The sequence below is a fragment of the Meriones unguiculatus genome, chromosome 3 (assembly GCF_030254825.1).
Source record: "Meriones unguiculatus strain TT.TT164.6M chromosome 3, Bangor_MerUng_6.1, whole genome shotgun sequence".
Taxonomy (NCBI): domain Eukaryota; kingdom Metazoa; phylum Chordata; class Mammalia; order Rodentia; family Muridae; genus Meriones; species Meriones unguiculatus.
Window position 1 is genome coordinate 48,811,299 of NC_083351.1, and position 14,798 is coordinate 48,826,096.

The window sequence follows — 14,798 nt, forward strand, 5'->3', positions numbered from 1 at the left end:
GATATTTGGGGGAATTTCAAAAGAATTTGGAAATCCACATTATGTATGAAATTCTTGCAAAGTTAATTTTACAAAATTTAAACTGGATGTTTTCCAGTAAATATTTGAGTGTTTTGGCTAAAATGAATTCCATTTTTAATATTTCAGGTTTTCTAAATCAAACCTTGTAATGCTGCTACCAGTATAATATTGAGCAAGCTTTTCATTAGCATTGAGAAAATATTTTAAATTCTCAACAAATACTTAAATAGTATAAAATATTCAAAGTCAACATCCCGAATGTGTCTTTCAATAGTTACAAAATACAATTGTTGATTAAAATACGTATTCACAAAGAAATGCCAGGTAAACTTAAATTTAGGTCATGAATATCACAAGTTTATTTTTATTTTGATGGAATATTATTTACTAATATATATAAGATTAAAATGGAAAATGATGGCAGATGTGGTGACAGACACCTATGAGTCCAACATTTTCAAGGCTAAGACAGAAGCCTCATGGATTTGTTTGAAGTCAGTCTGAACTACAGGTTGAAATCTCCTCCATCTTTCTCTTAAACACACATGCACACATGCACACACACACACACACACACACACACACACCAAACATAAGAAAATTTAACTTGAAAAGAGATAATGTAGAATTATAAAAATGTTTTAAAAGAACGGAACAAAATGATGCCAGCTAATGTTAGTAACTCACTGGCCACCGAGTATCAACAACACAAAAACCAAATGATAAAAACATGAGTTTATGTTTACAAGCATTAGAAAATTTTCCTTTTGTTTTGGACAATTCACATTAAATATTTGCTTCAATGCAGAGGCAGGGCCCATGGATCTGATCAAGTCAACCATCAATCAAAAAACAGAGAACACTTCCTCCATTTTTCTTAAAGTTCCTTTTATTTCACAAATATATTTTATATATTTCTCAGTTTTTAACTCCTGTTGTGCAGCCCAGGCACACAGTATGATATTCCTCTATTCTTAGTGTCAGTATTCCAATAACCTCTCTCTCTCTCTCTCTCTCTAACACACACACACACACACACATACACACACAGTTTTCCAGGAAACATTTTTATATCTTTACCTAACTTATGCTATGCAACCTGTGATGAATCTCTGAGCTTGATGGCTTCCCCACAGTCTCTGCAGTGATCCTCCTGCTGCTGCTGCTTCATCTGGGAGAGCTGGATCGTAACTGTGGGGCTGTGCTGTAATATTCTAGTCACCATCTGTGTGCTTCCAGTCACAGCTGCACTAGACTCAATTTCAAATGCACAATTCAAGCATTGAAATTACTTAAGAATATTGGGTAACAGGTATAAATTAATAACTCACTAAAAAGCAGTAACTATTCATGCTGGCATTATCTATTTTATAAAGATTTCATAGAACTAAATTGATTGGTTAAGGTTTTCATCCTTCTAAGATTCCTGAAGACTTAATTCTTGTTGCTGACAGTGGGCATTACATATGACAACACCATTTATCTTGTCACCTGAAAGTCACATCTGCACTTTATGGTCTCTCTGAGCTGTCACACTGCTTTATGCGCATTATGAACTAAACATGGTAAAACATAATATAAAAAATGATAATTTAAATGTAATATATTTGTATGTGCTTTATATCATTCACTCTTCACAAAGCAGAATGAAAAGATCACTATATAGTTATAAAACAAGACCGTTCTAAAATAAAATACCATAATAGTGAAGAGGTAAAGTGATTTTTCTTGGAAGAATGTAGAGCTATGCACAAAGCAGCTCTTGGTCTCCTTTGTTGCAGGTCTTTTCACACAGCTGCCTGCACACTGCTTAGTCTTTTGTTGTGTGTCAATTTAATCAAGATGGCCTCTTCACTATTATGAATGTTTATGGGTATACTTTGTGTTTTAGTACATACAAGAAAAGTTTACAACTTAAACTAAGGTAAAAGCCTCCAACACTGCAATTTTCTTTTAAAATGAAATATGATTTTCTCAATGTGTATCTATGTTAACATCTCAGATTGTAGCCATGGCAGCCGCAGTCTTTTCTGGTTCAGTCTCAGATTCAGTGAGTTCCAAAGAAAAGTGCCACTTTATTAATGTATGTGATAAACATTTAAAGAGCAATGAATATGAAGTAGAGAGGTTGACTTGCATATTTTTGGGATAAGGAAATCATGTTAGATTATTGTCTTTTACCTTATATTATCATGTTTTAATTACCCATAATACATGTGTTATGTTAATAAATTATTGCTGTATAATTAATAATGAATGATCATATATGTATCTGGTTTGTACACTTGCATTTTTAAAATTAGAATTGAGCTATATTTCCTACCGTTTGGAGAACAAGGCCTGAATTAAGTATGATCCTGGAGCTTTATTTGTTTATTTATTTATTTATTTATTATTTATTTAGTTTATTTTACACATTTGTGTGTTTTGCCTATATATAATATCTAGACTCCACTGATCTGCCTAATCAGAGATTGCAATGGATCACCATGAACTAGAGTTACAGATGATCATGAACAAACATATCACTGCTAAGAATCAAACCCAGGTCATTGCTAGAGCAAAAACTGGTCTTAACCACTGACCTATACCTCCAGCCCATATCTTGGAGCTTTTTAAAACAGAACATCCCTGTGTAGCTATTGTAAATATATGTTGGTAATGAAATCAAATGCTTGGCTCTGGCAATTTGGGTGAATCCATTTCTCAACTAGATTAAACTTTTTAAGTGCAAAATCATGCCAATATAAAGCATGTGGTTTGTGGTCTCATATTCATAGCAAGAGTGGTCTCAGCAACAAACTTCTGTGTCATTTTTATACATACATGCATGGTTACCCCTTATATGAGTGAACTTGGAAATATAATTGAGCACACATTATCATACAAGAATCTGAGCCAGTGTGGTTGTTTTCTATTTCTCGATCTCAAAATGATTTTAAAGTAATTCATGAAATTAATTTGATATGATAATGACATATATCATAAGGACAAGTAACTGAGACAGGCAGGAAGGTAAGACTGTTGTTGAAGCTGTAAAATGTGTCTGGGTGCTGATGATGTATGATGACATTGGTGACCTTGATTTGCACTGCATGGTAAGGAATCTCTTTTAAACATGATCACTACATGGTCATCTTCCACAAGTTCCTGCTTGTTATAAATGTGTGGGAAATAGTGTTTGTCTTAGTGTCACTTGCTGGAGTCTTCCAGCTTGTAGATATGATTATGTAGCCTGTGGTAAGTAACTATGGGAATCAGGAAAGTAAAACAGGACCGTTTCCAGGATTATGGGTGATGCTGGGAGGAGTAGAGAGCAGAAGAGCAGGTACAAGTATCTGATCAAGAAAATAGTTAAAGGTGGGGCTTCTTAGAATGTGTGAGGAAGATAAATACAGAAGAAAGACTAAGTAGGTAAAATATCAACATGATGGCTGAAAAGCTGTAACTAGTCATTCTGTTAGGAATTTACACTGCTCCTCCAAAAAGAAAAGAAAAACAGTGTTTGTCACAATAACTTGAAGACAATTCTTTTAAACCTGAGACAGAGTCTTATTAAAGGTAATGGGATGGACACTAAAGTGGGAGACCACGTATAACCATAATTAATGGTTAGGGAATTCATAGGATGAAAGTACACTAATGGTTTCCAACTATGTACATGTCTTTAACTCCAGATTCTGGGAATGTAAGATTTCATGCGAAAAGAAGCATATTTTTATGATGAATTGAGATAGACCTATTGCTAATTAAAGCAGCGGCATTATCATGAATTATCACTGTGACTCCATTAGAATTATGAGTCAAGACATGGATAGTTGCAAACTTAAACATAGTAAAATTATAGAATATTAGACAGACTCACCTCAGTTTTAAATTTTTGTGACTATTTTCCCAATTAATGTAAGTTTTTTCAGTTGCACAATGTGATTAATTTTCTGTCCTCCCCACTACTGTTTTAGGTATTAAGAATAAAATGAGGCAATTTGAATAAATAGGATTGGATTTCTAAGGCATGAAATTCAGATTTAATAAGGCATACACAAAGCATGTATTCTGTATAGATGTGCTAGTGAATGACTTTATCATGTCCAGTATTCTATTTCTCCAGGTAGAGAGATATATGGAGAGTATATAGAAATGTAGGCTATGAAGTCTAATATGGAACATCAAAAGTTAAAGGGGCAGGCTAATCAAGAGTAAATAGATAAAATGTTATAATGATATAGACACACTGAGAGGTGGATCACAAAACGTATACTCTGTTTTTCTTCCAGATATACGAAATATCCTTCCTTTCTTCTCTTAAGATGATTTAATTTCCTCTTATGTCTTCATTAAAGAATGTCCTTTATTTCCAAGCTGGATTTGGACTCATAGCCAATATGTATCTTCTTTTTTTCTATACTTTCATAATTGTAGGTCACAGACCTAAGCCCACAGACCTGATGTCCTATCAACTGACCTTTGTTCACATAATGATGGTCCTCATTGGAGGAGACATGTGGCTTACAGACATATTTGAGTCACTGAACATTGAAAATAACTTCAAATGTAAGACAAGTTTTTACATACACAGGGTGATGAGAGGCCTCTCCATCTGCATCACCTGCCTCCTCAGTGTGTTCCAGGCTGTCACTATCAGTCCCAGTAGCTCTTTTTTGGCAAAATTTAAACATAAACTAAAAAAATACATGATCAGTGTTTTCTTCTGTATTTGGTCTTTCAATTTGTCCTTCAGTAGTAACCTAATATTCTATGTTGGTGGATTTATCAATGTGAGTGAGACAAACCAGATGAAGGTCACTAAATCCTGCTCACTCTTCCCCACGAACTATGTCCTCAGGGGATTGATTTTAACACTGACAATATCCAGAGATGTGTTTCTTGTAGGAGTCATGCTGACCACAAGTGCATACATGGTGATTATCTTGTTCAGACATCAGAGGCAATGCAAGAATCTTTATAGCATCAGCCACCTGAGAGCATCCCCTGAGAAAAGGGCCACCCAGAACATCTTGCTGCTGGTGGTTTTCTTTGTTATCATATACTGGGTGGACTTCATCATCTCATCTACCTCAGTCCTGTTATGGAACTATGACCCATTCATCCAGACTATTCAGAAGTTTGTGATGAATGCCTATCCCACAATTACTCCTTTGATACAAATAATTTCTGATAAAAGAATAATAAGAATGCTGAAAATCTTGCAGTCAAAATACCACTAGATTTTATAAAAGACATTTTCCTCTTCTTTTAAAAATGATTCATTTATTTTCATTTGTATGTATGAGTTTGGTAACAATAAGTATGCAGGTGTGCATTCCTGGTGTGCACAGAGGTCTGAAGAGGTCTCTGGCTCCTCAGAGGTGACAGTGATCTTGTTATTGTCGCATTTGATGGTTACAACGCTTCTGCCAAGAGTCCCAGCTTTCCCTTTCATCTTGATTCTCTCCTGGAGGACCTGCTTAAAACTAGCAGCATCCATAATTCCATCTTCTACAGAATGGGTGCAGTCAAGGATGAAATTCAAAACCTGTTTCTTTTTTGGTTTTTGCCCCCCACTTGCCACAAGATTTTTCACAGGTGTCATGGCAACAGAGGAGGCCTTTTCATATGATTTTAAAGTAATTTGTGCTATTACATATATACATTCTTTTGACATTATGCTGCCAAGCAATATAAAGTTCTTAAGTTTATTGTACACTATAAGCTAGTTCCACATGAATTCTCTTTCTCCTTTTTTCTTTATATCATAAAAGTGTCCTTGATGTTGAGGTAACTTAAAAGAAGCTCTTTGCTGAGAGTGACCTTTTAAGCCTTTCTGTTGAAAACTGAGATTCCAAGTGTTCACCTCCATACCCCACCATTTAAAAACTATGTTTTTCCTCTATTGAAAACAGTTTTTTTTTCATATAATGTATTTTGATCAGATATTCCCTTTTCCTAGTCCTCCCAGTTCATCCTCATCTCCTCTCCCACTCAGATTCACACCCTTTCTGTCTTTCTTCAGGAAGCACACAGGCCTGTAAGCAATAATAATAAGTGACAGTAAGATAAAACAAAAATAACAAATCAGAATAGAATAAAAGAAACAAAAAAAAAGGGTCAGAGAAAAAGCCCAGTAAATACATATAGATATAGAAAAACACAAGTTCAACACAGGGATCTCATTAAAATACAAAACCAGAAATCATAAACTTTATGAAAATGACCTGTAGAGACTGCACTGACTTCATTTTGTGTGGGTCCAAGTGGCACTCCTGGAACACACCTGCAGAGCAACCGGTAGAGGACTAATCAGATCTAGCATGTCCAAACCCAGGAAATCTCAAACTTGAGATTTAAAATTTATCCTGAGAACAGAAGGTGTGGGACAAAGCTTTCTCCTTGTTTCTGTGCCTGTCTCAGGAGCACGTGACACAACACCTAGGTGGCCACAAGTGAGTCAGTCACTTAAACTTGTCACTTGTTACCTTTCCCCATGCCAGGGAGCATCCCCAGCGTCGTAGTCCCTGCCAATCAAACCCCAAACCCCTCCCACTGCCCAAGGTTTACAGTGTCCCTGCTCAGGAAATGAAACAAGCCCATCTACTTCATCAAAGATGGTCTGAGACTTGCTGTTTGTTCTGGGAAAACAAGGGCTGCCCTCCTCCCAGAAGAATTCACCGCTGGACTCCCAGACTTGACTGCTGGCCAAGCAGTTGCAGCAGAACCACAGCAGGCACCTCTGGAGCTCTCCTGGGTGCCTCGAAACAGCTGCTCAATTCATCCAATTCAGGTCTGGCAGGCCTCTAAGAGCTCTGAACTCCTGCTGCTTGGATCAGCCCCAGAACCTGCGTTCCTGCTGTAGCTGCATCAGGAGTGGGCATTTGGTCACACCCACTGATATTAAGACAGTGGTTTAACCAAAGAGATGTAACACTGCGATATCTCCACCACCTGGGCTTCAGAGCCCTGAGCCTTTTGGCCTCTGTGGTCCAACCAAAAGGGAAGTAACACTTCTGCTGTGGAGAAAATCTTTTCTCCCACATATCCGGCCAGACTGGATATCCAGTGGCTGGGATCCGGTTCTGTGTTTCATTCATGTCAGCCCTAAGACAAAAGTTCCTGAGAAAAACGGAACTCTGGACCCCACGCTTCACTCTTTCCCCCAGGAAGCTGACGGTGCTTGGACCTTCTTATGGAAAAAGTGCCTAATTCAGCTCAGTGCCCCATGCCATTCTGCAGCTCTTCTGGCTGGAGACACTGAACCACAAGGCAGGGGCCTACTGTTATAAAGTAAGTAATGTATTATGAATAAAGCTGCTACAAACATGGTTGAGCAAATGCGTTTGCTGTGTACTTGAGCATCTTTTGGATATATGCCTAGGAGTGGTATAGCTGGATCTTGAGGAAGCACCATTCCTAATTCTCTGCAACTCCAGATTGATTTCCAAAGTGGTTGTACAAGTTTACATTCCCACCAGCAATAGAGCAGGGTTCCTTTTTCCACATCCTCTCCAGCATGTATTGTCACTTGAGTTTTGGATCTTAGCCATTCTGATGGGTATAAGGTGAAATCTTGGGTTTGAATCTGGAAACAATCCAGATGTCCCTCAATGGAGGAGTGGATACAGAAATTGTGATTCATTTACACAATGGAATAGTACTCAGCAATTAAAAACAAAGAAATCATGAAATTTGCAGGCAAATGGTGGGAACTAGAAAATATCATTTTGAGTGAGGTATCCCAGAAGCAGAAAGACATACAAGGAATATACTCACTTATAAGTGGATATTAGACATAATATAGGATAAACATACTAAAATATGTACACCTAAAGTAGCCAATCAAGAAAGAGGACCCTGGGTGAGATGATCAATCCTCACTCAGAAAGGAAAATAGGATGGATATTGTAATATGAAGAAAACAGTAAACAGGAAGCCTACCACAGAAGTCCTTTGAAAGACTCAACCCGGCAGGGTATTAAGGCAGATCCTGAGACCAAACTTTGGGCAGAGTACAGAGAATCATATTAAAGAAGGGGAAGATAGAAAGACCTGGAGGGGACAGGAACTCCACAAGCAGAGCAACAGAGCTAAGACATCTGGGCCCAAGGGTCTTCTCAAACACCAATACTCCAACGAAGGACCATGCATGAAGATAACTGAGAACACCTGCACAGAAGTAGCCCATGGCAGTTCAGTGTCCAAGTGGGTTCCCTAGTAATGGGAACAGGGACTGTCCGTGACATTCATTCAGGTTGGCTCTTTAATCACCTCCCCCTAAGCGGGTAGCAGCCTTACCAGGCCAGAGAGGAAGACAATGCAGCCAGGCTTGATGAGACCTGATAGGCTAGGGTCAGATGGAAGGGAAAGAGGACTTACCCTATCAGTGGACTTGGAGAGGGGCATGGGAGGAGATGAGGGAGAGCTGATGTGATTCGGACGGAATGAGGGGAGACCTTCAGCTGGGATACAAAGTGAATAAATTTTAATTAATATACCGGCTAGAAAAAAAAGTGGGGAATACCCTAGAACTCATTGGTACAGGAGAAAACTTCCTGAACAGAACACCAACAGCACAGGCTCTAAGAGCAACAATCAATAAATGGGACTTCATGAAACTGAAAAGCTTCTGTAAAGCAAAGGATACTGTCATCAAAACAAAGCGACTGCCTACAGATTGGGAAAGAACCTTCACCAACCCTTTATCTAACAGAGGACTCACATCCAGTATATATAAAGAACTAAAGAAGCTGAAAAGCAGCAAACCAAGTAATCCACTTAAAAAATGGGGAACAGAGCTAAACAGAGAATTCTCAATAGAGCAATATCGAATGTCAGAGAAGCACTTAAAGAAATGCTCAACCTCATTAGCCATTAGGGAAATGCAAATCAAAACAACCCTGAGATTTCACCTTACACCCATGAGAATGGCCAAGATCAAAAACTCAAGTGACAACACATGCTGGAGAGGTTGTGGAGAAAGGGGATAAGGGGAGAAGTCCTGGGGGCAGCTGCCCTCCTTCTGGGTTTCTTGCTGTAAATTTAGTGATCAGCTGCGGTAATCTGTGGCGGGTGAGTACTGCTCTGGTGTCTTGGGGCACTCAGTTCTGTCTGTTTGCAATCTGCCGTCTGCTAGACTTTCTCTAGGTGACCCCAGCAGCACGGTTTCTTCCTTCTCTGTGGGGTCCTCTCCGGACAGGGGTTCCCAGTCCCTGTTGTACTGGGGCGCACAGCTTGTCTGTACCGCTGAGCTGAGCGCAAAGCTCTCTACGCGCGGCAGGAGCTCGGCTGTGATGGCGGCAGAGACCTGGGAAACATGATCGATGTAGTTTCAGGGCCCCGAGTTCAGTCTCCTGGTCTCTGCACGAAAAGTGCTGTCCTGCTGCTCAGATGTGCTGTTTTTCCAGCGCCGCCATCTTGGCTCCCCCCCTATCGCTCTATTCTTAGACTCAGTATTCCAATAATCTCTCCCCCCTTCACACACACACAAGCACGCACACAGACACACTTTTCGATTGAACACTTTCTTATCTCTATGTAACTCATGACATACAACCTGTGATGAATCTCTGAGCTTGATGGCTTCCCCACAGTCTCTGCAGTGACATTCCTGCTGCTGCTGCTTCATCTGGGAAAGCTGGATCGTAAGTGTGGGGCTGTAATATTCTAGTCAGCTTCTGTGTGCTTCCAGTCACAGCGGCACTAAACTCAATATCCAAAAACCAATTCGTGTATTTAAATTATTTTTAAGAGTATCAGGTAATAGGTATGAATTAATACCTTATTGGTAAGTGATCAGTATTTATTTCTGCTGTCCTTAACTAATTTATGAAGGTTTCATGGAAGTAGCTTGAGTGGCTATGGTTTTCATCTTCAGGCAGCACCACACCCCTCGTCACCGCAAAGTCACACACTCACTTTATGCTCTCCAAGCAGTCATACTGCTTTTAGGTCATTACCCACTAAATATGGTAAATCTTAAAATGAAAATGATACTTCTGGCATACTTGTATGCTTTTTAGATTACTAAATTTCTACTAAGCAGAAGGCAAATATCAGCATAGTTTATAAGACAAGTCTGTTCTAAAATCAAATACTGTGATAATGAAGTGGTAAAGTGTTTTTTTCTTGGAAAAGTTTAGAACTATGCACAAAGCAGTTATTCGTCTTTTGTTGCCGATGTCTTCACACAGCTGCCTGCACACTCTTTAGGTCTGGGTCAATCTAACAGTGATGGCCTCTCCACTATGATGAATGTGTATGGATACACTTTGGGCTTTATTACTCACAACTGAAATTATACTTTAATAAGTGTGAAAACCCCCAGCACTGCAATTTCTTTTTGTGTTTTTCAAATAAAAAAAATGGGCTTGCTCAGTGCATGCAATGTTGACAACTGTAGACATGGCAGTTATGGTCTTTTATTTCTCATCCAGTCTCAGCTTCAGTGAACCTCAGAGAAAGGTGTCACTTGACCATTTAGAAGGTTTGATGCTACTGGATGAGACAAACATTTAGGAAGCAATAGATATGAAGTAGATAGATGGAATAATATACCTTTGGAAAACAAACACTTTTTAGAATAATATTTTTTATCTTATGATCTTTTTTATGTCTTATATTACATGTGCTATATTAGTAAAAGTAGATATATAGTTCATGAAAATAATTATAGATATATAGTTTGTGAATTTGTGATTTTAAAATTGGAATAAGGTTTCTCCTCTTTTAATTCGGAGGCCAACACTTAAAAAAGGTATTATCAGGGAACTTTCCTTTATTTATTAATTATTTTTCATATATGAATATTTTGCTTGCATGTATGTCTGTGTACCACTAGTGTGCCATGACAGAGAGAGCAATGGATCTCCCAGAATTAGAGTTACAGATTATTATGAGGCACCATATCAGTTTTGGGAATCCAATCCAGATCAGGAGCCTACCACAGAGAACTTCTGAATGACTCTACCCACACGGTACCGAAGCAGAGGCTGAGACTCATAGCCAAACTTTGGGCAAGGAGTCTTATGAAAGAATGGGGAGCTAGATAGTATAACTGACTGACCCTCAAAATGCTACCAGGGAACTTCTACAGCTGATATACATCTTCAGCAAAGTGGCCGGATACAAAATTAACTAAAAAAAAAAAAAAAAAAAATCAGTAGCCCTCCTGTATACAAAAGACAAAAGGGCTGAGAAAGAAATTAGGGAAACAATACCCTTCACAGTAGCCACAAAAGACATGAAGTATCTTGGTGTGATCCTAACCAAGCAAGTAAAAGACTTGTATGAAAAAAAAATCAAGTCTCTGAAGAAAGAATTAGAAGAAGACATCAAAAGATGGAAAGATCTCCCATGTTCACAGCTTGGCAGGATTAACATAGTAAAAATGGCCATCTTACCAAAAGCAATCTATAGATTCAATGCAATTCCCATCAAATTACCAAAACAATTCTTTACAGACCTTGAAAGAAAAATTCTCAACTTCGTATGGAATAACAAGAAACCCAGAATTGCTAAAACAATCCTCTATGATAAAAGATTTCTGGAGGTATCTCATCCCTGATCTCAAGCAGTACTATAGAGCAACAGTAATAAAAACTTCATGGCATTGGCATAGAAACAAAATGGTGGACGAATGGAACTGAATAAAAGACCCAGAAATAAACCCACATACTTATGGGCACCTGGTTTTTTACAAAGATGACAAAACCATACAATGGAAAAAAAGATAGCATCTTCAACAAATGGCTGGTCTAACTGGATGTCTACATGTAGAAAAATGAAAATAGATTCATACTCATCACCCTGCAGAAAACTAAAGTCCAAGGGGATCAAAGACCTCAACATAAAACCAGACACATTAAATCGGTTAGAAGAAAAAGTGGGGAACAGCCTGGACCTCATTGGTACAGGAGACAACTTCCTGAACAGAACACCAACAGCACAGGTTCTAAGAGCAACAATCAATAAATGGGATGTCATGAAACTCAAAAGCTTCTGTAAAGCAAAGGACACTTTCATCAAAACAAAACGACAGCCTACAGACTGGGAAAGAATCTTAACCAACCCTACATCTGACAGAGGGCTAATATCCAGTATATATAAAGAATTAAAGAAGTTTAAAAGCAACAAATCAAGTAATCCAATTAAAAAATGGGGAACAGAACTAAACAGAATTCTCTGTAGAGGAATATCAAATGGCAGAGAAACACTTAAAGAAATGCTCAATGCCATTAACCATCAGGGAAATGCAAATCAAAATGACCCTAAGATTTCACCTTACACCCATCAGAATGGCCAAGATCAAAACCTCAAGTGACAACACATGCTGGAGAGGTTGTTGAGAAAGGGGAACCCTCCTCCACTGCTGCTGGGAATGTAAACTTGTACAACCACTCTGGAAATAAATTTGGCGCTTTCTCAGACAACTAGGAATAGTGCTTCCTAAAGATCCAGCTATACCACTCCTAGGCATATATTCAAAAGAGCTCAAGTACAGAACAAGTACATTTGCTCAAACATGTTTGTATCAGCTTTATTTGTAATAGCCAGAAGCTGGAAAGAGCCCAGATGCCCCTCAACTGAAGAATGGATGCAGAAATTGAGGTACATCTACACAATGGAATATTACTCAGCAATAAAAAACAAAGTAATGATGAAATTTCCAGGTAAATGGTGGGAACTGTACAAGATCATCCTGAGTGAGCTATCCCAGAAGCAGAAAGACACACACGGTATATACTCACTCATATAGACATATAATATATGATAAACTTACTACAATGTGTACACCTAAAGAAACTAATGAAGAGGAAGGACTCTGGCTACAATGCTCAAATCCATCCCAAAAGGCAAAGAGGATGGACATCAGAAGAAGAAGAAAACAGGAAACAAGTTAGGAACCTGCCACAGAGGACCTCTGAAAGGCTCTGCCCTGCAGACTATCAAAGCAGAAGCTGAGACTAACGGCCAACTGTTGGACAGAGTGCATGAAATCTTATGTAAGAAGTGGGAAATAGTAAGATCTGGAGTGGACAGGAGCTCCACAAGGAGAGCAACAGAACCAGAAAATCTGAGCACAGGGGTCTTTCCTAAGACTTATACTTCAACCAAGTACAATGAATGGAGATAAGCTAGAATAAATGTAGCCCCTGGCAGTTCAGTGTCCAAGTAGGTTCAACAGTAATGGGAACAGGGATTGCCTCTGATGTGAACTGATTGGCCTGCTCTTTGATCACCTCCCCCTGAGAGTGGAACTGCCTTACCAGGCCACAGAGAAAGACAATGTAGCCACTCCTGATGAGATCTGATAGACTAGGATCAGAAGGAAGGAGAAGACCTCCCTTATCAGTGGACATGGGGAGGCGCATACCTCAAGAAGGGGGAGGAAAGGTGGGATTGGGAGGCGAGGATGGAGGGGTTTATGGGGAGCTACAATGTGAATAAAATCATCAATAAAAATAAAAAATATAAAAAAAATTCATGTTAAAAAAAAAAAGAATGGGGAGCTAGAAATACCTGGAGGTAACAGGTGTTCCACAAGGAGACCAACAGAACCAAAAAATCTGGGCCCAGGGGTCTTTTTTGAGACTGATACTTCAACCAAGGGCTATGCAAGGAGATAACCTAGAACCGTTGCTCAGATGTAGTCCATGGCAGCTCAATATCTAAGTAGGTTCCCTAGTGAGAGGAACAGGGAATGTCTCTGACATGAACTCAGTGGCTGGCTCGTTAATCACCTCAACCTGGGTTTGGGGTGGAACAGCCTCATAAGGCAACAGAGGAAGACAATGTAACCAGTCCTGATGACACCTGATAGGCTTGGGTCAGATGGAAGTGGAGGTAGACCTCCCCTATCAGTGGACTAGGGGAAGGGTATGGGATTAGAAGAGGGAGGGAGGGTGGGATTGGGAGGAGACAAGGTAGGGGGCTACAGCTAGGATACAAAAAATGACTAAATTGTAATACATAAAAATAAATAAGTAATTTTTAAAAAAGAAAGGGGCCTGAAGTGACAGGAGCTCCACAAGAAGACCAACAGTGCCAAGTAACCAGGGCATCAACCATGCAGGAACTGGACCTAGGTGCTCTACAAAGGTTAAGTTGATGGACATCTTAGACCTCATGGGGGTCCTCTAGTAAGGGAAGTGGGGACTCCATTAGACAAAGCCTTACTTGCCAGGTTTTTGATCACTTTCCTCTTGTGGAACTGCCTTGCCAGGCCACAGGAGCAGAGAATATGCTTAGTCCTGATGCAACTTGATGAGCTGGACTGAATGAGAAAGGAAGCTCCACTTTTCTGAGGAAAAGGGGAGGACGAAGAGCAAGGTAGAGAGTCTGGGGAAGGGAGGATGGATGGGACTATAACAGGATGTAAAATAAATAAAAATAAAATTAAGTAAAAGAAAGAAAATTATTTACTTCTTTCTGGCCTTTATTGCAACAAAAGTAAAGAACAATATCATTTGTCTAAATAGCTCAAAGTTAATTCTTTAATCCTGAATTGGAGCTATCAAAGGGTTTAAATGGGATAAGAACTGCACTGGAAGTCATCCAAGTCCACTTACAACCATAACAATTAATACTACAATTAATACTGTGTGGAAAGTACAGAAAATGTCTCCAAAGGCATCTATGTCTTTAGTTTTGTATGCTGAGGATGTAAGATTTTGTGGAAGAATAAGCAAACAAACAAAAAGAGAATTGAGGTAAACTTTTTGCTGATTCAAATCATGAGATTATCATGAATTATCGCTGTGATTCAATAAGAAATTTGAATGAAA

The 14,798-nt window shown here is 39.0% G+C and overlaps 1 protein-coding gene across 1 annotated transcript; it reads left to right on the forward strand.

Moving 5' to 3' along the window:
* The first annotated feature begins 4,349 nt into the window (after window positions 1-4,349).
* LOC110542904 (putative vomeronasal receptor-like protein 4) lies at window positions 4,350-5,249 on the forward strand. Its single transcript, XM_021629386.1, has one exon. The coding sequence runs from the start codon at window positions 4,350-4,352 to the stop codon at window positions 5,247-5,249; it is 900 nt and encodes a 299-aa protein (XP_021485061.1).
* Window positions 5,250-14,798: the final 9,549 nt, after the last annotated feature.

Bases quoted from the DNA above. Each gene is read 5' to 3' on its own strand.
- LOC110542904 (XM_021629386.1), top strand. From the start codon at position 4,350: ATGTCTTCATTAAAGAATGTCCTTTATTTCCAAGCTGGATTTGGACTC.